Raw genomic sequence first — 21296 nt, forward strand, 5'->3', positions numbered from 1 at the left:
AGCCTTACAACTTCCTGACACCTCTTCCTTATCGTGGGAGTGCCTGAGGAGGACATGTACGGTAATGAATTTTCTAAGTAGCTGGTCCATTATGGATATCACCTTCAGGGCATATTGCATGATCCTCTCAAGGGCATACTTCATCTTAATTCTCCCCCCACCTCCTCCCCACTAATGGATCTGTACAGCTAAGCTTCACCCTTATGCGACATACGTGAGACCAAGAGAGTAGCTGGTGGCAGTGATGGGTGGTGGTGGTGGTGGAGGGGGGGGGGGGTCATCCTGGATGGCTGCTCACAGTGAGATCTCCTGGCTAAAACACTGTTCAGTTCAACCACGAGCCACTGTTTTCAAAGCACATACAGGTACGCGGAGGGCAGTGGCAGCCTTGGGCTAGCTGGTAATACAAATCATGGCCTCACGTAAGCACAGAGAAACGATCACTCACTAGACCTTCACCATTTGAGAACAGTTTTTTTTGACGGACGATAGGCTTTGGGCCCAAACAATTGTTAACAACGCCGCAACAGAGTTCAAACGCATTCCAAAGATAGTATGTTTTTTTTTTCCCCTTTGTTTTTTTTTTTTTCTTTTCATTTATTTTTTAACAACACAACACAGGATGTTGAAACTGGCATGCTCAAAATCGGCAAAGACCATCTCACACACAAAGTCAGTATTGTGAACTCAGTGGGATCCCAGAGGAGGAGACAAAAATAGGTTGTGTCTGGTAAGTTTCTGTTGCATTTGGTCCGGAGATGATCAACATTTCCTGTCATCATGAGACCAGAATACATTTAGAAACAAAAACAAATACAAGCCCTCCCTTGTTTTTATTTTTTTTGTTTGTATTTTTTTTTTAACTCCACACCACGGACTGTATTTTCATGCCTTTTTGGTGTTGTCTTAATCCTTGTGATGCCTCAACAATTCGAGATTAATTATCGTTTGTAAAACTTGCGGACAACATCAAGAACACCTGAATATTTCCTTGAATTCAGTCAGTTCTGCTCAGGATGCCGGTGAAGTCCATGAAAGAGGGCATTACAGGAATGTAAACACTCTAAAGGAGAAGCTCCGTCCTTCAGTCTCTCAGCCGCAGCCGTACAAGGATTTCTCATTTTTCTTCTTTTGTGTGTATTCTTGTGAGGCAGACAGTAGATGGGTCTTTATCTGTTCTGGTCCCTGGTATTGTCCGCCGCCGCCCGTCACCGTGTTCCCTCCGCGTCGTGTCACGTCTTTGGGCAATGGTCACGTGAAATCCACCCGCACACTCCCACATCCATTTTTATTCATGTATGTATTTTTGCCAGCTGCGTGAGATTCCAAATTCCATTTTTGTTGTTGTTGTTTTTTTTTTTTTTCCTCCTTTTTCTTCTTCATCTTTCACTGCCGGGGTGAAAATCCCAAATTGTGATAAGAACCTTTGTCCCTTAGATTGCATGGTTGCTGTAGCTGATGTAGGTTTGCTTTGTCGAGAAAGCTGAAAGAGAAGAGGGATAAGGGAGATTGAGTCTCAGAGTTAAGGTGTGCTGTTGTAATCAGTACGGTGAGCGGCACTCGTTCGGTTTTTTTGGGCTGAAAAGTTTGAAATGAAATGTCAGACAGTGACTTCAAAAATTACTCAACAATGAATGATTAACAGAGAATAATATTTTCCTTCATTTATATGAGATCTTTACATTATTGTGACCTCTGGTTGTCTTCAGAGGTTCTGTGTGGATCAAATGATACTGAATAAATGTAATGCAAGGAACATTAATGTTTTACCTTTTTTTAAACGTACCAACTCAATGAGCACAGAAAAAGTCTAACATGTAGCTTTTTATTAGGAGATACAGTATATTAAAACTTGCTCTCCACAGCAATCTTAGTTTTTTGTGGCCTCAGGGGAAAATTAATTGCCCACCCCTGGTCTAGACCCAACAGAAATCACCACCAGCTCCTTTTTTTTTTTTTTCCTGCAGCTATCAGGACTCGACTTTGCTGTTGTCTCCACAGACCGTGTTAGCCGATCCGCTGAGGTGGAGCAGATAAATCCTGACATATCGCCACCGGATCGCGGCAGTTGTGGGAGCCGGCCCGGACAGGAATTTTTCAATTTCATCAAGCCGTATATCCACATCGGCGATGACAATGACAAATGGCGCTTATTCAAATATCCACGCACTGTACAGCCCCTGTAAAAGGTAACCCCATCAGGATAAAGTGCGGCCAGCTATCAATTGTGCATCTGCGCCTTCTCCCCACTTATGGGAACAAAAGGCCTTATTAACCTCAGAGACTCCGAGTCAGAATTGAATTAATGCTTCTCTGCGTGTTTACATGTGGCCGCTGTAGCTGACGGCTCTCACAGCACAGCACCATTGTTCCTGCAGTGCATTGTTATACAGTTTATATTGATTTCTGGTTTTGTGTTAACAGTAAATACACCGTCAGCTTTTTTATTCTTCTTTGAAAGAGATCATTTCTCACTGCTGCCACTATTAAAAGTAAAGAAATAAAAAAAAAAAAAAAAAAGCAGCTTTTAAACGTGTCACTAAAGGCTCCGTGCCTTCAGAGTCGGAGCCAGATGGTGGGAATGTACGCATCCCTGTTGACAGACGTGACCGATTAAAACCTTTTCCTGCCCGAGGCGTGCAGAGGAAGAGCGTGCTGGACGTCACAGGAGTAATTTCTGCTGAGTCAAAAGTCATTATTTACTTTGCTTGTATAAATCCAGGGTGTGTGACTGATACAGCGGCGCCGAGCGCTTTTATTAATGCTGAGACTCGGGGGGGAGGAAGTTCAAGCTGAGACTTCAGAGAAGAGCCAGTTTGATGCTCTCTGACTGTAATCTGTTGAAATTAGAGCACGATTTGAGATCAACTGATTAATGATTCGGTTAATTTGTCATTTTTAGCACACGAGGAATGTGAATCATGGGTTTTATTAGAACATTTTTAAGGGTTTCTTTTTAAATCTAATGTTACAGTAATGTAATACTAACTGTGATTTCAGAATCCAACTACCTGAGGCAGCAGTGGCCAAGAGGTCAGAGGAGCAAGTCCAAGTTCAGAGACACAACTGGTAGCAGAAGTGTGCAAAAACTAACATCTTGCTTGAAATCTTTCAATATCTTTCAATAAGAATAAAAACTGTAGTTAAGAAAACAGATTTTTTTGCTACCTCAAAAAAATTTCGAGTCCAGAGAAAAACAAGTACTGCAGACTTTTTGGGAATCTGTTAATTAGCGTGACTTGACTTCATTTAAATTGCTAATTTATAGCTCATTATATTTTAGATTTTACAGGAAAAACACTGCAATCGAACTGACAATCCTCATGATAACTGCATTTTATTTCATACTTGCTGTAAAAATATAAACTTTTGTTAGATTCTCACTGGCATTTTACTCAATTTAAGTTACTTATTATCTAGTGTGAATTTCACAAAAAAAAAAAAAAAAAAGGTTCTCAGAATGTAAAAGGTTTGAGGGCAGGTTGATGATTTAGCACAACACACAAGCAAGAACACACTGATGGGAGCACTACAACACATTTCAATTCAGGACATTTCTGTGGCCTGCAGATATTTTTAAATACAAATGGTCGGAGCATTAAAACACATCTCAACAAACATGTTGAGAAATCGATTATAAAGTTGACATAAGATAATGGCTTTTGAATTATGGATTTTTTTTTTTTAGTTGTTTCGAAAACAAAATAAATGCAAAATAGCTCCCAATTCCTATTTGTTGTTCTTTAAACTATTCATGCATATTGGCTTACAGCCGACAACCACTTCTCAAAGCTTAAAAAGGCAATTTTGTATTTTAATGAATTTAACGATTGGAACAACTCATGAAAATAAACTTTATACTGTAGAAGCTGGTCACGAAATAACTCACAACAAGATCTCTAGTTAACATCTAGGAATCATTTCAAGGGTATCCTTAGAAATGTATCAACTGAAGTGTATTTAAGTCTCTGAATATTTATGACTGCGGTTTCTTGTTGTACTTGAACACATGTTTGGTTTTTTGAGTGGATTTTAGTGGCTGTTACCTTTTCCAGGTGTCCCGAACAAGACAAGCCTTTGTTCTAGCAAAGACATCCCAGATAAATAGAAATAAAATTGTGTAAAAACACTGGAAACATGAGGAAATTGCTTTAAAGTTCACCAATTAAAACTTTATGACTTCAGAGTTTAATTTGTACAAAAAAAATCAAAGTGTGAAAATGAAAATTTCCCCATTTCATGGCTGACTATTTCTGGGTGGGAGCAGCTGTGGAGCGACCGGCGGAGACTTACCAAAGTCACTCTGCTCCCAGCCAAGAAATAGTCCAACAGCAGCCACCAGAGAGTCCTGTCTCAGACAAGTGATCAGTTGTTAAAACTATGAAATTCCTCTCAGTTGTCCAAATTAATCAATCACTGCAGCGGGAGTGTGAACAGAGTAAGCACAGTGAAAAGGTAAAAAGCCCCTTTCCTGTTGGAGAGTATCAAAATGACATTAAAATAACAAAAAATGATCACACCAGAAGAAAACACTGAAGTTCTCCCAAAGAGGAGTTTCTTTACTCTGAAATCAATTTCCTTGTGACTTCAACCCCCCACAGATATAATTGAGAATCCGGCATTGTTTCCTCGCGCCATCCACCCCCCGCCGAGCAAAAGAACGGCGGCACACTCACTGGATTCAGTGGAGTGTTAAATAACATGCTACACATCTGTTGATAAGTAATTATTTTTTACTCAGCCTCCTATCGTCACATCAGCGCGTTACGCTCACAGATAGCGGAGGACAAACCAGCCCTGAGAGAAAAGCGTTCCAGCTAATGAGGCCGTGCGTTTCTTACATTGTGTTTCCAGGCTCTCGCACAGCTCCGTCTTGGCCTCTCCGTTGGGTCTGAGTCCGGCCTTGGGGTTGAACTTGTTGGACATGGTGGCGGCGGTGACCACGGCCTTGAGGCTGCGTGTGCGCTTGGGCACGTTCTGCTCGGGGTGGAAGAGGACCACGTAGACCTTTGGCATGTAGAGCAGCCCGAGGGACACTGACGCACTCAGGCTCACGGAGATGGTCAGCGTGGTGGTTTGGATGTACATCTGCAAACACACACACACACACGCACACACACCAGCAGTGAGATCAGATTTGACTGCACTGACCACATTAAAAGCATCCAATGACCCGTTCACTGGCCAAGCGGCTGTTAGAGTGGACTCAACTGTTTTCAATTTCTAATTTATTTAATACACCTAAAGCGATGGAGCCTGTTTTAAATCATCATCTTATCAGATTTTATGGCGAGGCCACCGTGTTTGTTTAATTTTCTGCCATGCTAGTTTTCATACGGCCATCGCATCAGCCTGAGTACAGATATGACCAGTCAATTGGATCCTGTTCTGAGTCATAACAAGCGGGCCCATTAAAAATTGAAAAAAAAAAAAAAGAAAAAAAAAAAAAAGACCGTAAGAATAACAAGCTCGTGAAAATTTTACACATGGCTGAGTTATCTAAATCACCAGGGAGGAAAACACAGACTATCATCCTCACTCAGTCTCTTTTAACTCTGAAACTGAAAAAAGACAATTAAAGACAGGAGGACCTTACAACGTGTCTTGACAGATTGGTCATTTCAGAATAATTATCATGTAATTTATACAAGTTACAAGACAAGAAAAATTACAGACTTTCAGTGAAGCATCCAAGCTGGAATATAGAGAATCCTAAGTAAGAGCGAACAACTAGGCATTAAATACAATGTGACTTTAATTGAAACTGTCTGTTACCTTGACAATAACAATATCCAAGATCGACCTGGGCCTTATACTGGATATGGCCACGTACGTATGTGTTTGTGCAGGCGTGGGGGGGGGGGGGTGGATGGTTGGATGAATGACTGAGGAAATTAAAGAATGAAGAGATGGACGGATAGATGAATGAATGCGTGGATAAATTAATAATTGGATAAGTGGATGGGTAGGTAGGTGAAAGGATGGACAGATTACATTAGTTCTCAGAGGAGGAACAGTACGGTGCAGTACAAACAGGAGAGACTTACAGAGACTGTGTGTCTAAATGACACTGAATACAATAAAGAGCTTAGAATGATTAGAGAGGATAGTAGGAAAGATTAGGAAAGAGTTCAAAGTGTCATTTAAGAGAGAATTACAAATTCTTCGAGCTTGGATTTATATAGAGAGATTCAAACAGATGAGGAGATGTCCTGAAGAACACTTCCACCTGCACGGAGTGGTCTGAACCTAAAATTTTATAATTCACATTATTTATATCTGTCTCAACATTGCATTTTCATTGTAATAATAATAATAAAAAAAATTCATTAGAAAAACCCTAAACCTCAATTTTAAAAAAACAACAAATGTTTTCTATGGTGCACTTTAACCTTTTGTGCTTAAGCAGACTTCATTAAGTAGTACCAAAATAATATTTCTTGGGAAAAAAAAAAAAAAAAAAAAAAATCCCACATGCGTCTTGTTTTCCGTGCAGATTTTGAGTCTGAAACATTGCTGTGGGCAGAATGATGTGACTCTTGGTGGAAGTGAGGTTTTGGATTGAAACAAACAAACAGAAAAAATATAATCTAAGGACAATTGTTCTCCAAGCTACCATGACGCCGGATTTACAGCTCAAACTGACTGAAACATTCACACATATGATTTACATACGAACACGCCAGCTCTTTGTGCCTGTGACGTTAAAGACGCCAAATAAAATCCCTCACATATAAAGTTGTAATTGTGAGGATTGTGTGTGATGAAAACCTCTGTCGTCAAAGCTCTTTCTTTCCTGCCCCCCTCGGTAGGTTTACTGATGTTTTTTTCATCAAAGCAAAGCAGCAATTAGTTCCCCAGATGTGACCTCCGCTGGAATATCTTGTTTGTTTTCATTATTTGTGACTTTTATTGGTGCTTTCCCTCCAGACTGCCTGTATCTCATCTCAGCCAGGCCTGGTACCACGTGGGACTGCTGGCTGGCTGGAGAGAAGAATGGAGGCGGCGTGATAGAGGGACAGCTGCAGCGGTCCCTTCCCAGCTGCGGGGAGCGTTAACCAGTGAACTGCTCGGGGCTCGGTTCAGCGGCGCCTCGGGGACGGACTATTGAACCCAAGCTGTTCCTCCCATAAACAGAAAAGAAAGCGTGCTGCCGCCTTTCACCCGAGAATAATGTCTTTAAAGTCACTCTATTTCACACCGAATATACACTTTGGACATGTTGGGTGAAAATGAAAATAAAGAAAAGATCTCATAAGATGTAACCTGAAGCAGCAAAGTCATGCTTCTGGGTTCAGTGTCAGAGAACAATATATACTGAAAAAAATAACATTTAGGAAGGAAGGAATGAATGAATGATTTATTTCTGGTAAGAATTCAGCACATATAAAATCAAACACCAAAAAATACTGATCACAATCACTGACCAGGAAAAGGAATATGAAGTCAGTGGGTTATTTATGTCTATCCTTTAACTAAGAATATTCTACAATTGGTACAACTTACAAACAACAAAGCCAACGACAAAAGGGGGGAGATAGAAAAAAAAATTAAACTATTGGCAATATATACAGCATATGGCACTTAGATCTCTTAATACTGTAGTCTGCGCTACATTACATGTATCAGATATAAATCTGATAATATGATTTTTATCCTTTATACAATCACATATATTGGGGCAGGGGTGGCTGAAGGCTCAGTGAGCTGCCTTGGTAACCAGAAGTTCTCTGGTATAAATCCACTGATGACGGTAAGTCCTGGGAGTGACCTTTAACCTGCTGACTTCACCCTTGACTGCTCAAGATTCATCAATTTATCTGGTGTAAACTTTGGTCAGATCAAAACATGCTTCTCTCACTGTGGCGACACAGAAATGGGGCCACCAAAATTCATTCTCTAGTATCACATTTACTATTGAAGGCCTGAACTTGAACATGTTTTTTTCTGTTTTATTTCAATTGTCACTACATCATAGCATGACTGAATTCTTTGCTTTGGAAAAAGCTGTCTTTCATCACTGTTTTTCTCATTAATGTTTTCAATTCTGTCAACCATTTTGCAAATAAAATAATTTCAGCCCTAAAAATCTAGCTGTAGATGTATCATTTTGTCAAAGTATGATTCACCACAAAGGCATATTTATTGATATCTGAGTGACATTCATCAATGAAATAATTTTGGAGCCTGTAAAATCAATATTCTTCTGTGTGGTAATTCATCATAAAGACTCTTAGAAACCAAACCTCCAAACACTCTCTTGGTGTGGGGGTTTGTCGCGAGTTTTGTTTCCAGTGTCAGACTGAATCGGTGATTCACTCCATTAATTTGTTTCCTCCTGATTGCGCAGCACCTGAGTATTCAGTGAACGCAGCTCATAAAAGAGAGCTGCTGTATAGTATATAGAGCACTTCTATCATCACGCTGCCGTCAGCAGATCTGGCCTGAGGCAAAACACAGGAGAACGCGGCTCATGGCCGCAGTAATGACTGAACTCCAAGCTGTGAAAACACCCAGAATCTATCAGGCCGTACACCAGAGAAGGACGATGGAGCAACTTGGTGAGAACATCTAAGATAGATGCTGACGTAGGATTAATTTCAGAGTTAATAAATGTAACCACATTTTATTTTCGACCAAAGACACCGGAGAGGCGCTGCTTCAGGATTCAAACTATCAAATTGATATAAACTGTTTAATTCCCACTCTACATTAAGCCTCTGCGTTATTTTTCAGCACGCTATGGAAATGTTCAGCAGAGAGGCTTGCTGCGTGAGAATTCAATATAATTGCGCTCTAATTAAGCCAATAAACAAACAGAAGCCTTGGGGGACACCATAATATAGCTCCATGAGAGAGTGCCATTTATAAAGATCACAATTCTCTGGCCTTGATTAGCTTTGTTGGCCCATTCAACCATTATTGGAGCACCCAAAGGTCAGCAGGCGAGACCCAGAGGGCCGTAGTGCTGTGGGCCTAATGAAGGCAACGACTGCTCTCTGAAGTCCGACATCTTCACAGCTCCCTCCGCTCCACAGCATCAATCTTCATTATTTATTACCAGGCCTGCGGGGAGTTGCTGTGAATGATGCTGTTTATCTTACGACTGAGGAGAGGCAAAAACAAGCTCATGCAAAGGAGCCGGGAGTGGAGAGGGGGGGGCGGCGGGGGCAACAGGTAGCAGGCGCAAACAACGGCTGTCACAAGCACACTTCTGTCCGACTCTGGTCTCGTTGAACTCATCGTAACGCCCACTCTTTGTCTGACTAGTGCGCTAGCAGCAGATTTCGCAGTCATCTTGTTGACGGTGCCAATAGTGTGATGGGGACTTCATAGAGAAATAAACAGCACTCGATTCATCAGTGCAATAACGCACTGCGATGGCAGGACCTCTTGTGTGTGGGCTGATTGAATTTGAGCTGAGCCTATTGTGCTGAGGCCTCACTCCCATGCACGCTTTTGTCTGGCGCTCCCCCTCCGGCCTCGGTCCTTCAGGACAGCCGCTGATTTAGACCGTCTCCCCAGGTAAGCCAGGTGTCAGATCTGTTTCTGCAGCGAGCGTATAGTTCAGCGATGACACCTCGTAGATAGACCAGATGTCTTTGTTCGAATGATAGAGAAAGCCTCCCGTGGCGTTCGTTACATTCATCCCGGCACCAGATGACAAATAAATGACTGCGCTTGGAACGCCGAGGCAGAGGCCCGCTGTAAACCGGTGATGAGAGCACAGGCGGCTAGATAAGGTAAATCAAGACCCAGAGGAAGTGGAGCATTTAATTGCTCTGAAAGACGTGTAGACGTGGGCTGTGAGGCTTTGTGGGGCCTGTCATTTACAGTACGGTGATAATGAGGTGTGTTTGCTTTGACATGTTAATTCCTTAAATAAGAACATTGTTTACGTAACAGCTCAGCGAATCAGTGAGAGGGTCTTCTCTTTTCCCACATCATGTCTGGCACACCGTAACGGACTACCTTCAATTTCCAGCCTGCGAGGTCTCTGTGATACGCAGTTTGTCAGTGAACAGCAGGAGAACAAATTGGTCCGTGATTTTCAAAACGCATGCCAGTCTGGTTTTTTTTTTTTTTATTTTGGCATTAGAGAGCCTTTATAGATTTGGTGTGAATGTTGGAAATGCTTAAAAAGGAACATAATTTTGATCAAATCAAACCCTTTTTCAAGCCAATGATATAGACTGTGCTATTTTAATCATCCTTTACATTCACTCCATTCTATATTGCACAACTTGAATATTCTCTGGAACTATACTGTATGATTAAAAAATGTGGTGACTACTCAACAACACGAGTAAATGTCTGTCCGTTTGTTAGCAAGTGATTGTGTTTTATTCATGCACTGCTTGAATATCGTGCAGCTGTACCAATGCACCGGTAGTCAGGGGTACAAAGCCGTCCGGCAGCAGTCCTCCTCCACACAGCAGCGCTCGAATACAATGAGGTGGGAAGTTTCATAAGCATTCAACTGGAGCGACGCACAACCGAATTCAAGTCAAGCTTTTAGATAATGGCCACCATGAAATGACAGCTCCGGCACAGCCATGTAGAGGTGAGCGCTCTGCGCCAAACTGGGAGAATTCCAGACTACAAGTCCGAGGCTGGGATGGACCAGGATGCTTTTCTTTAAGGAGTTAGAATATTTCTACTGTGTTTGGTCCAACTTCCTTGAACAGTCCAAAAACATCAAGCCACCCTCAGGCTACATAGCTTACCCAGAGATCTGGAATAATTAAAAAAAAAAAAAAAAAAAAAAGATAAAGCAGCTCATCATGACAATGACCCTGCAAGATGTGATTGAACTTATCCTTGTTAATTTAATGGAATATGTTGAGCCTGAATACAGGGTGCTGATAGTTGACTGATGTCAAAGTATTTTCTTTTAGTGTCCTTGTCTTTCCAGCATGAATAGTTCAAAATATGATTTCTTTTTAAGTTTGGCATATGATGATGTTTGTGGTCAGAGAAAACCAACGGTCCAAATATCAAAGTCCCTGCTCCAGCAATTCCCTCTGTTCACAAAGCAAAGTGAGATCGTGTTACTTGACACGGCAAGACTGGATCAATTAGAGTGCGATTTAAATTAAGTTTTCCAAACTGAACTCTCACAGGCATTTTTGCTTATATATTAAATATGATTATTCTCTCTCAAATGAGGAAAGAAAAAAAATGTAGGACATTTCCCCGAAGCTAAACTTAAATTCTGTGTTCCATTTTGTGTCTTACCTTAACTTAGCTCAAGGCAATGGCAGAAGTTTGAACGATGAAAGCAAAACTATCCTCCAGTCATTGTGTGTACAATTTTATGCAGAAAATAATAATTAATGAGTGACTCATACAAAGTGAGGCTGGATACAGGGTGTTAAAGATTAATCCTGGGCAGGGGAAGTTTTATCAGGGTTTGTAAATTAAACTCTTTGGAGGTGTAGAGGAAGAAACAAAAAGTAGAACTTCACATACCCTTTAAGGATTTCTTTTTTCCACTTTTATTTTACTATTCAAGACCATGCTGGCTAATGGATTACCTCATCCCCCCAAAAAGCTGTTCAATCTCTCGGTGATTGTATAATTCTCTTTCATCTTCAGAGAGGGAAGATGGGATGATTAAACAAAGAACTCAGTGATATCCACGGCGGCTGGCTGTTGACATGCGACTCAAGATGTGCAACACTGGCATTAAAAAATAATGTGGGCTTTGCACTCTGGCTGCTTTTTCTTGACTGTGTATGCAACGTGTATGATAATGAGATCGCATACTGATAACCAAAAACAATTCATACAATTTTTAAATACATTTCAGTAAATGCAGGAGAAAACAAGCAGGACGTATTAAACAAAGTCAGCTTCTGATTGTTTCCAGTGCTGTTGTTTATGCCAGAACGCACACAGGCTGAAGAAAGACCGATATGCACATTCTTAACCATTTGGATTTTGTTGTGTGACAGCAACATGGAGCATGTGGAATGAATTCATTGTACTGCTGGTCACATATTGTATTATTAATGTAATACAATTGGTTGAAGTCGTTTGATTTTCCACATTGCTGTATGCTATAGAAATTACCATACTCACTCTTAAGAATGTTTTCCACAACGCTAACTATCACAGCCAGTTTTCCAAGCCAGCATTTTGATGCATTGTTTTGTTTAATCCCAAAAGGGAGGAGGTAAGGATTAATTTGTTGCATCTGTCAGACCCATGCTGGCACTGCTGATAGTGTCCATGCCAGTATGAGGCTTTTCCCTCACCAATGCCCTCTCTTGTAGCCACTAAACCCCTTTTGTTGCCATGCCAAAACACCTCTTTCAACTGCATCTACACATTTCTACTCCCTCATTGTTGTACCCCTTTGGCGTCGTACCCGGACAGTCTCCTCTGACTGTGCGGTCCAAGCCCAGCTTCCGTTGCCACATCCCTTTTTGGATCCCTTTTGACCTGTGGCCCTCCAGCGCTCCCACTGGATGTGGTCCAGGTCCACGGTTCAAGAGGTCGGACACACTGATTTAACATGGGAATATGAGTGTGGGCTTGTGTTTGTGTAAGCAGCTCATAGGTCTCTAATGCATTGTGGCACACAGCCGTCACTTATGTATAAGCGAGTCACAGGCTTCAGGCGCGCTGCCTTCAGAGCGATTTCAGACCGCATTCACATTTCCATGGCTTGTTTTGTTCATAATCTAAAACTTCCACATGAAATTTCCTTTTTAAGGGGATTATTTTCTTCCAGAGATAAATCAGTTGTTATACAATAAAGAGGAATAAGACAACAGTCCTCAGGTACAGCAAGCTCACATGAATAGATTGTGCCGTTTGGTGACCATGTGCTGAGTGGGTGACCAACTATGGATCACGCCATATGTGACATCATGTTCATAAGCATTCAGATGAGAAATGCTGCAGTAAATATTGTTAACCCATGGACCCATGGGGAAGTGGGTGTGATTGGATAAAGCACAGATTCCCCATAAGTACAACATGAAATGTAATACCACGCAGCTGGGAGAATATTAGTAGAGGAAGTTATCAAATATAACAGTGTTACAATAAATTAAACCAAATCTAGCGAGAAAAAATAGAAAAATGCAATATGAGAGATGATCCATGGTGATGTGAAATCTGTGGGAAAGAAGAGCAACAGAAGAGATGCACCGGTGGACGCTGTGTTTCTGCAGACCCCCAGGCGGAACATCAGTATTTTTTTACAATACTTTCTTTGGAAACTTACAAAGACTGAAAACTTAAATGAAAACATGACGCACACTGATGACACTTACGGATCAGTTTTGATAAATTTCCCTGCTACACCACTGTTCTGGAGCACATTTTCAACGCATGACTCTTGACACTACAAAGCCTCTATGGTCAGATGATTCCCAAACCACCTGGGGAAGTGATCTGTGGATAAAATGCCTTTGAGCTGATTTACACTTGTCTTTTGGGGTCACTGAATGTGATCTGCTCACCTGAAATGTCAGTTTATGCCAGGTGTCAAAAGGCCCAGTGACTTCCTCACATACTCGTAAGAAAGCCCAACATAATATGCATTGGAAAACATCTGTTTTTGTTTGTTCTCATTTTGTTTATGCTGCATTTTATTTGTCTTCTTTCCCCCACATGCAATGTATCTCACGTCACATGTTTATTACATGTCACAGTACAAGCTCAACTATTATAGTGTGAAATTAAGTTTGACTGCATAGCGTTAAAAACTGAGCTGACGAAGAAGCTCCTATGTTAATATGCATAAACAACATTATATGGCACATCATCAATATGCAAACATAAACAGAGGAACAAAGATTAAGGCCATTTCGCTCATTGAATTTATGTGCTTGGTAGAAAAATATAAGAAGAGTAAGAAATCAGAAATTAGTATTGGTTCATGTGTTTTACCTTCTGTTGGTTGGTAAGGAGCTGTAGGCTGCAGCAGCTGTTTCAATGTAAGATGGGGTGAAGCAGCCAGCATACTGTACGTTTCTGAAACTGACTATATCATAGTGTATTGTTTTTTTTTATTGTGCAGAGTTTGCAATGACAAGGTGCAAGGAAATAGTTCAGTTTTTGAGCAACAACAAGACAAAAGACACTGTGTCACGGTCATGAACGTACCTTTTCTGTGGACTGCGACGTGCCAAAGAAGATTGGGATGAATGCTAGCCAAATAATGCAGGTGGTGTACATGGTGAAACCAATGGGCTTGGCCTCGTTGAAGGTCTCCGGCACCCCTCTGGTTTTGATGGCGTACACCGTGCAGGTGACCATGAGCAGCATGCTGTAGCCCAGCAGGCAGATGAGTGACAGGTCAGAGATGTCACACTTGAGCACCCCGCGAGCGAGCACCGGGTTTGATGTCCTCTGGTCTTCGTAGTCAATGATGGCCTTGGAGGGATCCACGCCAAACCAGATGCACACGCCTAGAAGCTGCACTGAGGCCAGTGTGAACGTGATAACGAGCTGCGAGGCTGGAGAAATGAACCGGGGAGCGCTCACAGACATAGTGCCCTGCTCAAAGATGCGGTAAATACGATTGGTTTTGGTGAGCAGAGCGGCATAACTGATGCTCATACCCAGGCCAAGAAAGATCCTGCGAAGGGAGCAAATTCCTACATCCGGAGCCGAAATCATCAGGAACGTGGTGGCGTAACAGAGGAAGATGCCAGTGAGCAACACGTAGCTGAGCTCTCGCCCCGATGCCTTCACAATTGGAGTGTCATTGTAGCGGACGAAGGTGACCACCACAAACAGAGTGGCCATGATGCCAACGACAGCGATGAGCACGGGGATGACTGCCCACGGAGAGCTCCATTCCAGCTTGACAATGGGGATGGGAACGCAGCCCGTGTGATTCTCATTGGGCCGCAAATCAAAGCGACACATCTTACACGTGTAAGTGTCGGCCTGGTAGTGATAGCCATCGCAGCGCTCGCAGTGCCAACAGCAAGGAATGCCCTTCACAATCTTTTTACGCTCGCCGGCCTGACAGGGATGGCTGCAGATTGAGGAAGGGATCTGACGGACACCGCCGGGCCACTGCATCGTGCGGACCTACAAAAGAGGCAGAGGAACACACACAGACACGAATGGACACAGAGTGAGTGATCAGAACATTTAAGGGGAGATTTGCAGAGAACAAAGCCCGCTGCGTTCTTTGTGACAGAGGCATGGAGAACGTCTGCAGCTCTATTGATCAAGAGGAATCGTCGGTGACCCTGGAGGTCAAGGACAATCCACGACAGGCGACAGCTACTTGCTGTGTGTGTGTTGGAACCTGGGCTGGACTGCCTGCTTTGCTCTACTTTTGTGAGTGAAGGAGGTGAAAAAGGGCAAACGAAGAGGTTGAATCAGGCGTTCCTCTCAGTGTGAGGCCACAGTAACGTCCAAGGAAAACTCAGTTTGCACTGCAGTGACTGCAAAAAAAAAAAAATAATAATCGTACTGGTTTTCACCTCTCCTTGCCTTTGGAATATATTTGTGTTCGCAGATCAATCAGAGAGAAGAGCAAAAGATAAACTTCATTTCAAGAGATTTCTCCGTTTTGTGGATTTTCGGATTTCAACACCAGACGTTTAAATCAAATTTGTCATTTCAAACGGGGTCTGCTGTCTTTGAAGTTATCAGTTTTATGCAATTGTGTCTTTTCATTCTCCGCTGGAGAATCTGTCTTTAAGTGTGCATTTAATTAAGGACTCAAAGAACCCTAATTAAATGGTGCTGCTTTAGAATTATAAGTGCCATGTTTCTCAGTAGGTACCCATCACAAACCTTACTTTCTTTCTTGTTCTTTCGGCTGTACGTTACACAGAAAACAATAAAATCCTCTCAATCTGCTTCATGTCTTCAATTGTACTGTTTTGCCTGCCCAAGGCCCGCTCTCCATTTTTTGAAAACACAATTTGTTTGGTTCCTTTATGTAATTTGCTGTTATAATACTGTTACTTCATCACTCTGTCTGCCCACAGTATTGTTCTTGGAAGTCAGTGATGCTGTCTGGAGAGATGATATTAAATATGTCTGTCCTTAAGCTCTGGTGGCTTTGTTTTCATCACAGTCTGCAGTGTTAATCATTTAAGCGCCCGCTGGATATTTACACCTTTGAAGATGGAACAAAGCACGATCAAATGGTTTGGGAGGAGTTAGAGATCCAACGCATAGCTGCACAGGTGAAATAAAATAAACATTTTAGGTTTTATTTTAATGTAAAGATCAACTTTTGCTGTAGAAGGGAGAGAGAGAGAGAAAAAAAAACCAAACTCACATTTAGATGGAGCTGATCAGTCCAGTGTCCGATGATCTTGTATTCCGCCGTTCGGTTTCTGATCTGGTACTGGTAGATCTCGTAGCGTCCGGGAGCATCTCCGTTCTCGTTGAAAAGCACCGGGTTCCCAGCTATGCCTAAATGAGAGAATGATTATCATCGTCATGTAATGCACATTATCAGATTATTTTCTGCCTCGTGAGAGCTGAATTGTGAGTGCGCGCTAATGCGCTGTCATTACAACAGTTGATGCTCCATGTCTGAGGTTTCTGCAAATCTGAATGTATTTACTTTTAAAGCTCGACAGGATAGACTATATTGTTGGCCGATGAAAAACCGTGACGTCTAAATGTAGAGAGGATTGTGAGTAAAGTTGCGATGGTTGTCCAGCAGGTAAATTCCTACTTTGATGAGATAAAACCAAACACCAAAGTCAGAATAGGGACTAAAACTTTAACAGTGCCGTGTTAAATCCTTCACAACAAAAAGCTTGTTAGAGAAAGACTGAGACACAATGTCATTTCCACTCATTTACCAGTGGGATTCCTTCAATAGGACATGCTAAATGAACTTGAGAATAATTGGAATTTTAAGCTCCAAGTGCAACACCTTCATGTTTTCTAACTCCCCCAAAAGTAGAGGTAATAAATTACTGAGGTCAGGCAAGGATTTACAGCGTGGCTCTGAGTCACAGAAAGAAAACAAAGAAAAACACTAAATACACCACAGAGTAAATTAATTACACTAGCTTTCAAATGGGTTTTATTTTGCACAAGCCCCTCACTGCAGTTAATCACTTTGCCAAAACTAAATGAAGCAGGTCACGACATGGTGGCGCAGTGGTTAGCACTCTTGACTCACAGAAATTTAATACCCAGTTTGAGTCCAGACCTTTGTGTGCAGAGTTTATTCGATTGCTCCTTATCTGGGTGCGTTTTCGCCGTGCACAAGTTTGAGTTTAATTCAACACCATTACGCGTGCGTGTGTGTGTATGCAAAAAAGAGTCCAAACTGATCAATTTTGGACTTTGTTACTGTCTGTGAAGCTTTGAAACTGGCCATCATCTGACAATAATATCCTAAAATGATCATCACAATAAGAAAAAAAAAATATTCTATTCTTCATTTTTTGCTTTATATACTTTTTTGGGGGGAAATTTGTTCACTTTTGCATGTTATGAATGTAACTTTTTTGCAATCAAAATCAAATGTTTGTTTTTCTCTTCTGTTGTGTAACTGAGTTTGTGAGTTGGGCACGTCTATTTTGGTTTTTCAGTGTCTGCCATCAATGTAATGTTTATGCGGTTGGTTCGTTGTTCGGTTGGTTGGATGTCGGGTTGGTCGGTTGGGCAATTGGCTCGGTAGAAAGGACGGTAATTCAGCATTTTTGTGAATACAGTCTGACTCACGCTGCATTTTAAATGTGCTGGTGTGATTGTTTTTGGGTAGAATAGCCTGATTCATCTCAAGAGCCTACCGTATCAATCATCAGAAATATATATTCCAGTGTGCTGTATTAGGCAAAGCACAGTGTCAGAACAAGTGTACTCTCAACGGTTCGTTCTTCAGCTCGTCAGTGAAAACTTTACAACTTATTAAACTTGGAAATCTTATCCTGAGAGGGACAGTCAGAGAACTACTTTCCATATCAACATTCAAAAACATGTATACCTTTAAATGCTATTAAAAACCGTAACCCCCAGCGTTCCTTTTTAAATTTATTCATTTTATTCTTTTTTGCCATGCTTGGTTTATTATCAAGTTTCCCAACCGCACTGAACATCCTAGTTAAGAACAAAAGGGTGGACATGGCCAATTGCCGCTGATAGATTTCTGCTGATGAGTATTTTTTCTCTCCCTCTTTGTTTCCACTCTGGAGGATGCTGAGCCCTAATCCACATCTCGATGAGTCAGCCCTGTTGGATTACTGCATTACCGTTTCACTCAGCCTCGCCTGTGTGACAATGCCGCCCACATCACAAAGCAGTTAGTGATCACGGAAGGATTACACTGACTTTTCAACGCAGGGAGGCATTATGTTTATATAGACATATTAGGCCCATCAAAATTGTTGGTAAGCTGTCTTATTTTCTGCCAACGAGCTAATCATACCAATCTTGTTATTTTTTTTTTTCCTTCCCTCCCTCCATTTATGTCCAGAGTGACATTTTGAAGACAGTTTTTAAACTGTCTCCTCCCCTCTGCCATGGCTGTCTGCCTCCACTGTCATGGTTGAGCACATAACCTCAAGTGGATTCCTTAAACCCCCAAAGTTAGCTTCTGTGGACACTATTGACATTGTAAGAAGAAAATTGAGAATCGTACCAGAGTGGCTTTTGAAGAATAAAGCAGCAATACCACCAGAAAGACAGAGTTGACACTATTAGATTTAAAAGATTTTTGGCATTTCTGTCCGGCTCATTGTCTAAATTAACAAAGTGTATGCACCATGAGGAATGGGTGGTCCAATTATCTCCAAGTATGTCATTTTTCAACATACAGATGTATCAATCTTTATGTAGAGTGAAGGGGGAGGAGCATTTAGAGACATTTTAATCAATGCTTAAGACGCAGATTGGGGACTAAAGATGACTTTCTTGCCTGAACAGTCCGCTCAAAAGTCAAAAGGGGGCATGATAAGGTCCAGTGGGGATTCTCCACTTCAATTTGCGTCAATGCGGCGGTCACTCATGTAAACATCACCTGTTATTCATTTGCTTATTTTGCGTATGCTCTTAAAGAAATGTTAGGGTTAATGAAGTGCTTGTTACTGTGTTATATTTTACGACCATGACCCCTCCCCCATTCCGCCTTCACCGCTGCTGGGATCCCAATTAGATGTGTACATACACTCTTTAATAATTGCTGGGCTACGGTCATTAATCCAACCAGTGCTTGTTCTGCATCGCTGCACAACCGGAACACCTTGGTGAGTGACACCAACATGGCAGCTGGTCATTAACTCTTAATGGCCTGTACGCAGGCAAGGAAGGTGGCGTTTACTCTCAATCCACTTCACTTCTGGAGTGTGCTATCCCTCCTTTACATTACTGCCTGTGCTCCCAAGTTGGCCATTTTCCATCCAAACACAACTTATCAAAATGTTCATTGAAATCATTATTTTAAGGCAAAATAAAGAAAAAAGAAATGGAAGTTGCTAAAAAAAAACGGTCAAATAAAAGGTGGTGTGGAGATGTTATTTAACCACTATCAGGCTCATGCTAAATTGGATATAATTAGGTTAATAATAAGTTTTCAACAACCCTGGCACAATTGAAAAACTTCAGGTATATCATATTCACCATTGGAAAGATTAATATTCCCACAGCCGTACGTTTGGAGGAACTGACGGTACTATCTGACCCACAGTGTTCCACATTCAAGCAACAGGATGGACACTTGAATACTTTTTTATTGAAACAACTGAAGTGGTTTTACCGACAGTGCCGTGTTAAAAAAACAGCAACTTCAATTAAATGCTATAAGTGACATAAAAATGCTGAAAATTCAAGTGAAAGGATAGACACTTGAAGGCTCGTCATGTAAAAGAGCTCGCAGTGAAGTGCTTTTCCAAACAATGGCTGTGCTCAAAGAATGTAGAACAGCTTTTGAAAAAAGGCTGGCTGAGGGGAATATTCCTGTTATGCATGTTTTCGCAGAAGCCATCAAGGTCATGGCAGACTGACTCTGCTCTGCTGTCGGGTTAATTTTAAGGGAAATTCATGCAAGTATTCATGATCACATTTCCCTCATCTGTTACATCTTGGATGTACATTTTTGTGAGTTTCAGCTGGTTTCTTTCTTTTGCCAGTGTGAGGCAGAGTGCTTCAGAGCTGCTGTCTCTCTCTGTCCTGCTCACTGAGTTGACCATCAGCATCAGCTCCAGTCTCAAATGAAGAGCAGCTCAGTCTCTATTTGACTGACTTATGTTTATTTATGTTTAATAGAGGAGGAGTGCATCATTAATCCTGAACTAAACTTAGTCCTGACAGCAACATGAAAGATGCCTCATTCTAACCCGTGAAGCATCACAGGCTGAGATGAAAGTGTTTACCTTTATGAGACGTCTCTGCTGCTGTCTGCATGTTTGTAATTCATCGCCACTGTTTCTCATCATCAGTTGGTAAATCAGTGTTTTGTTTTGTTTTTTTTTTATCAAGAAGCACTAAGTTCCAGATTAAAGCAACTTCAGATGAACACTACAATCTAACAGGAATGTACACAATAATAAGAAATATAAAGAGAAAGATAAAATGCAGTAAATATGAGTGTCGCTTTCCCAGGTATTGCAGTTATGTGCTCCACAGCAGTGGGGGGGACATTGAGGAAACTCTGTTATCCTAGATATTGTTTCCTGAAACTCGGAGTTGCTTGATGTTGAAGTTGATTCTCGCTGATTAAGCCAGTTCGTTCAAGTTTAAACAAATATACACACTCACAGTCACACCTGCAAGCAATGTAGACTTACTAGTTAGCCACACACACGCGCTTTGGATTGGTTCTACCTCAAAACAGAAAGGCCTCCCAGCTCAACCTAGACTCAAATCAGAGTTATGAGCTAACCACTACCCCTCTGCACAGTGATTCACACATGCAAACACTTTCAAACGAGCTGCCTGTGTTAGTTTATAAAAATGTAACTAAACTTACCATGTCTTTTGAGAATAGGATATCTTGATTATTGTGAAACACATTTTTTTCATTGTGTTATTTTCCCCTAAATAATGAACCTGCTTTGTAATCGTAACTCAAAAGCATCCATATTTGTGTTTAATTTAGTTTATGAAACAGTTTTTCTGATCCCCCATGACACCCACTGACAGTTAAAAAAGGAGATCAAAAAGAGGAGTTTGTCACCTTCTTCATATATATATATATATATATATATATATATATATATATATATATATATATATATATATATATATATATATATATATATTTTAAAAAAAAAAGAGAAGTGCTGTTTTGCACCTGGAGCGTCACAGTGGCGGTTGTGGGCTCAGGTGGTTGAGCAGCTCATCTCATG

The 21296-nt window shown here is 41.3% G+C and overlaps 1 protein-coding gene across 2 annotated transcripts in view; it reads right to left on the bottom strand.

Annotated features, from left to right (window-relative positions):
• Nucleotides 1–592: 592 nt before the first annotated feature.
• Nucleotides 593–21296, bottom strand: part of LOC115388087 (metabotropic glutamate receptor 4-like) — a 146598-nt gene continuing 125894 nt past the window's right edge. Inside the window, exons 7-11 of one of the 2 annotated variants that reach the window (XR_003931450.1) lie at nt 16268–16404; nt 14122–15057; nt 4842–5088; nt 4294–4348; nt 1402–1483 (exon numbers count right to left, since the gene is read on the bottom strand). Coding sequence is in view for 1 of the 2 variants with exons in the window: in XM_030091019.1 (XP_029946879.1) it covers nt 1434–1483; nt 4842–5088; nt 14122–15057; nt 16268–16404 (1370 nt within the window). In the remaining variant the exon portion in view is untranslated. Of the gene's footprint in view, nt 1484–4293; nt 4349–4841; nt 5089–14121; nt 15058–16267; nt 16405–21296 lie in introns of both variants that reach the window. The other variant, XM_030091019.1, reaches the window with a different exon arrangement.

Source organism: Salarias fasciatus, chromosome 5 (assembly GCF_902148845.1).
Source record: "Salarias fasciatus chromosome 5, fSalaFa1.1, whole genome shotgun sequence".
NCBI classification, from domain to species: Eukaryota; Metazoa; Chordata; class Actinopteri; order Blenniiformes; family Blenniidae; genus Salarias; species Salarias fasciatus.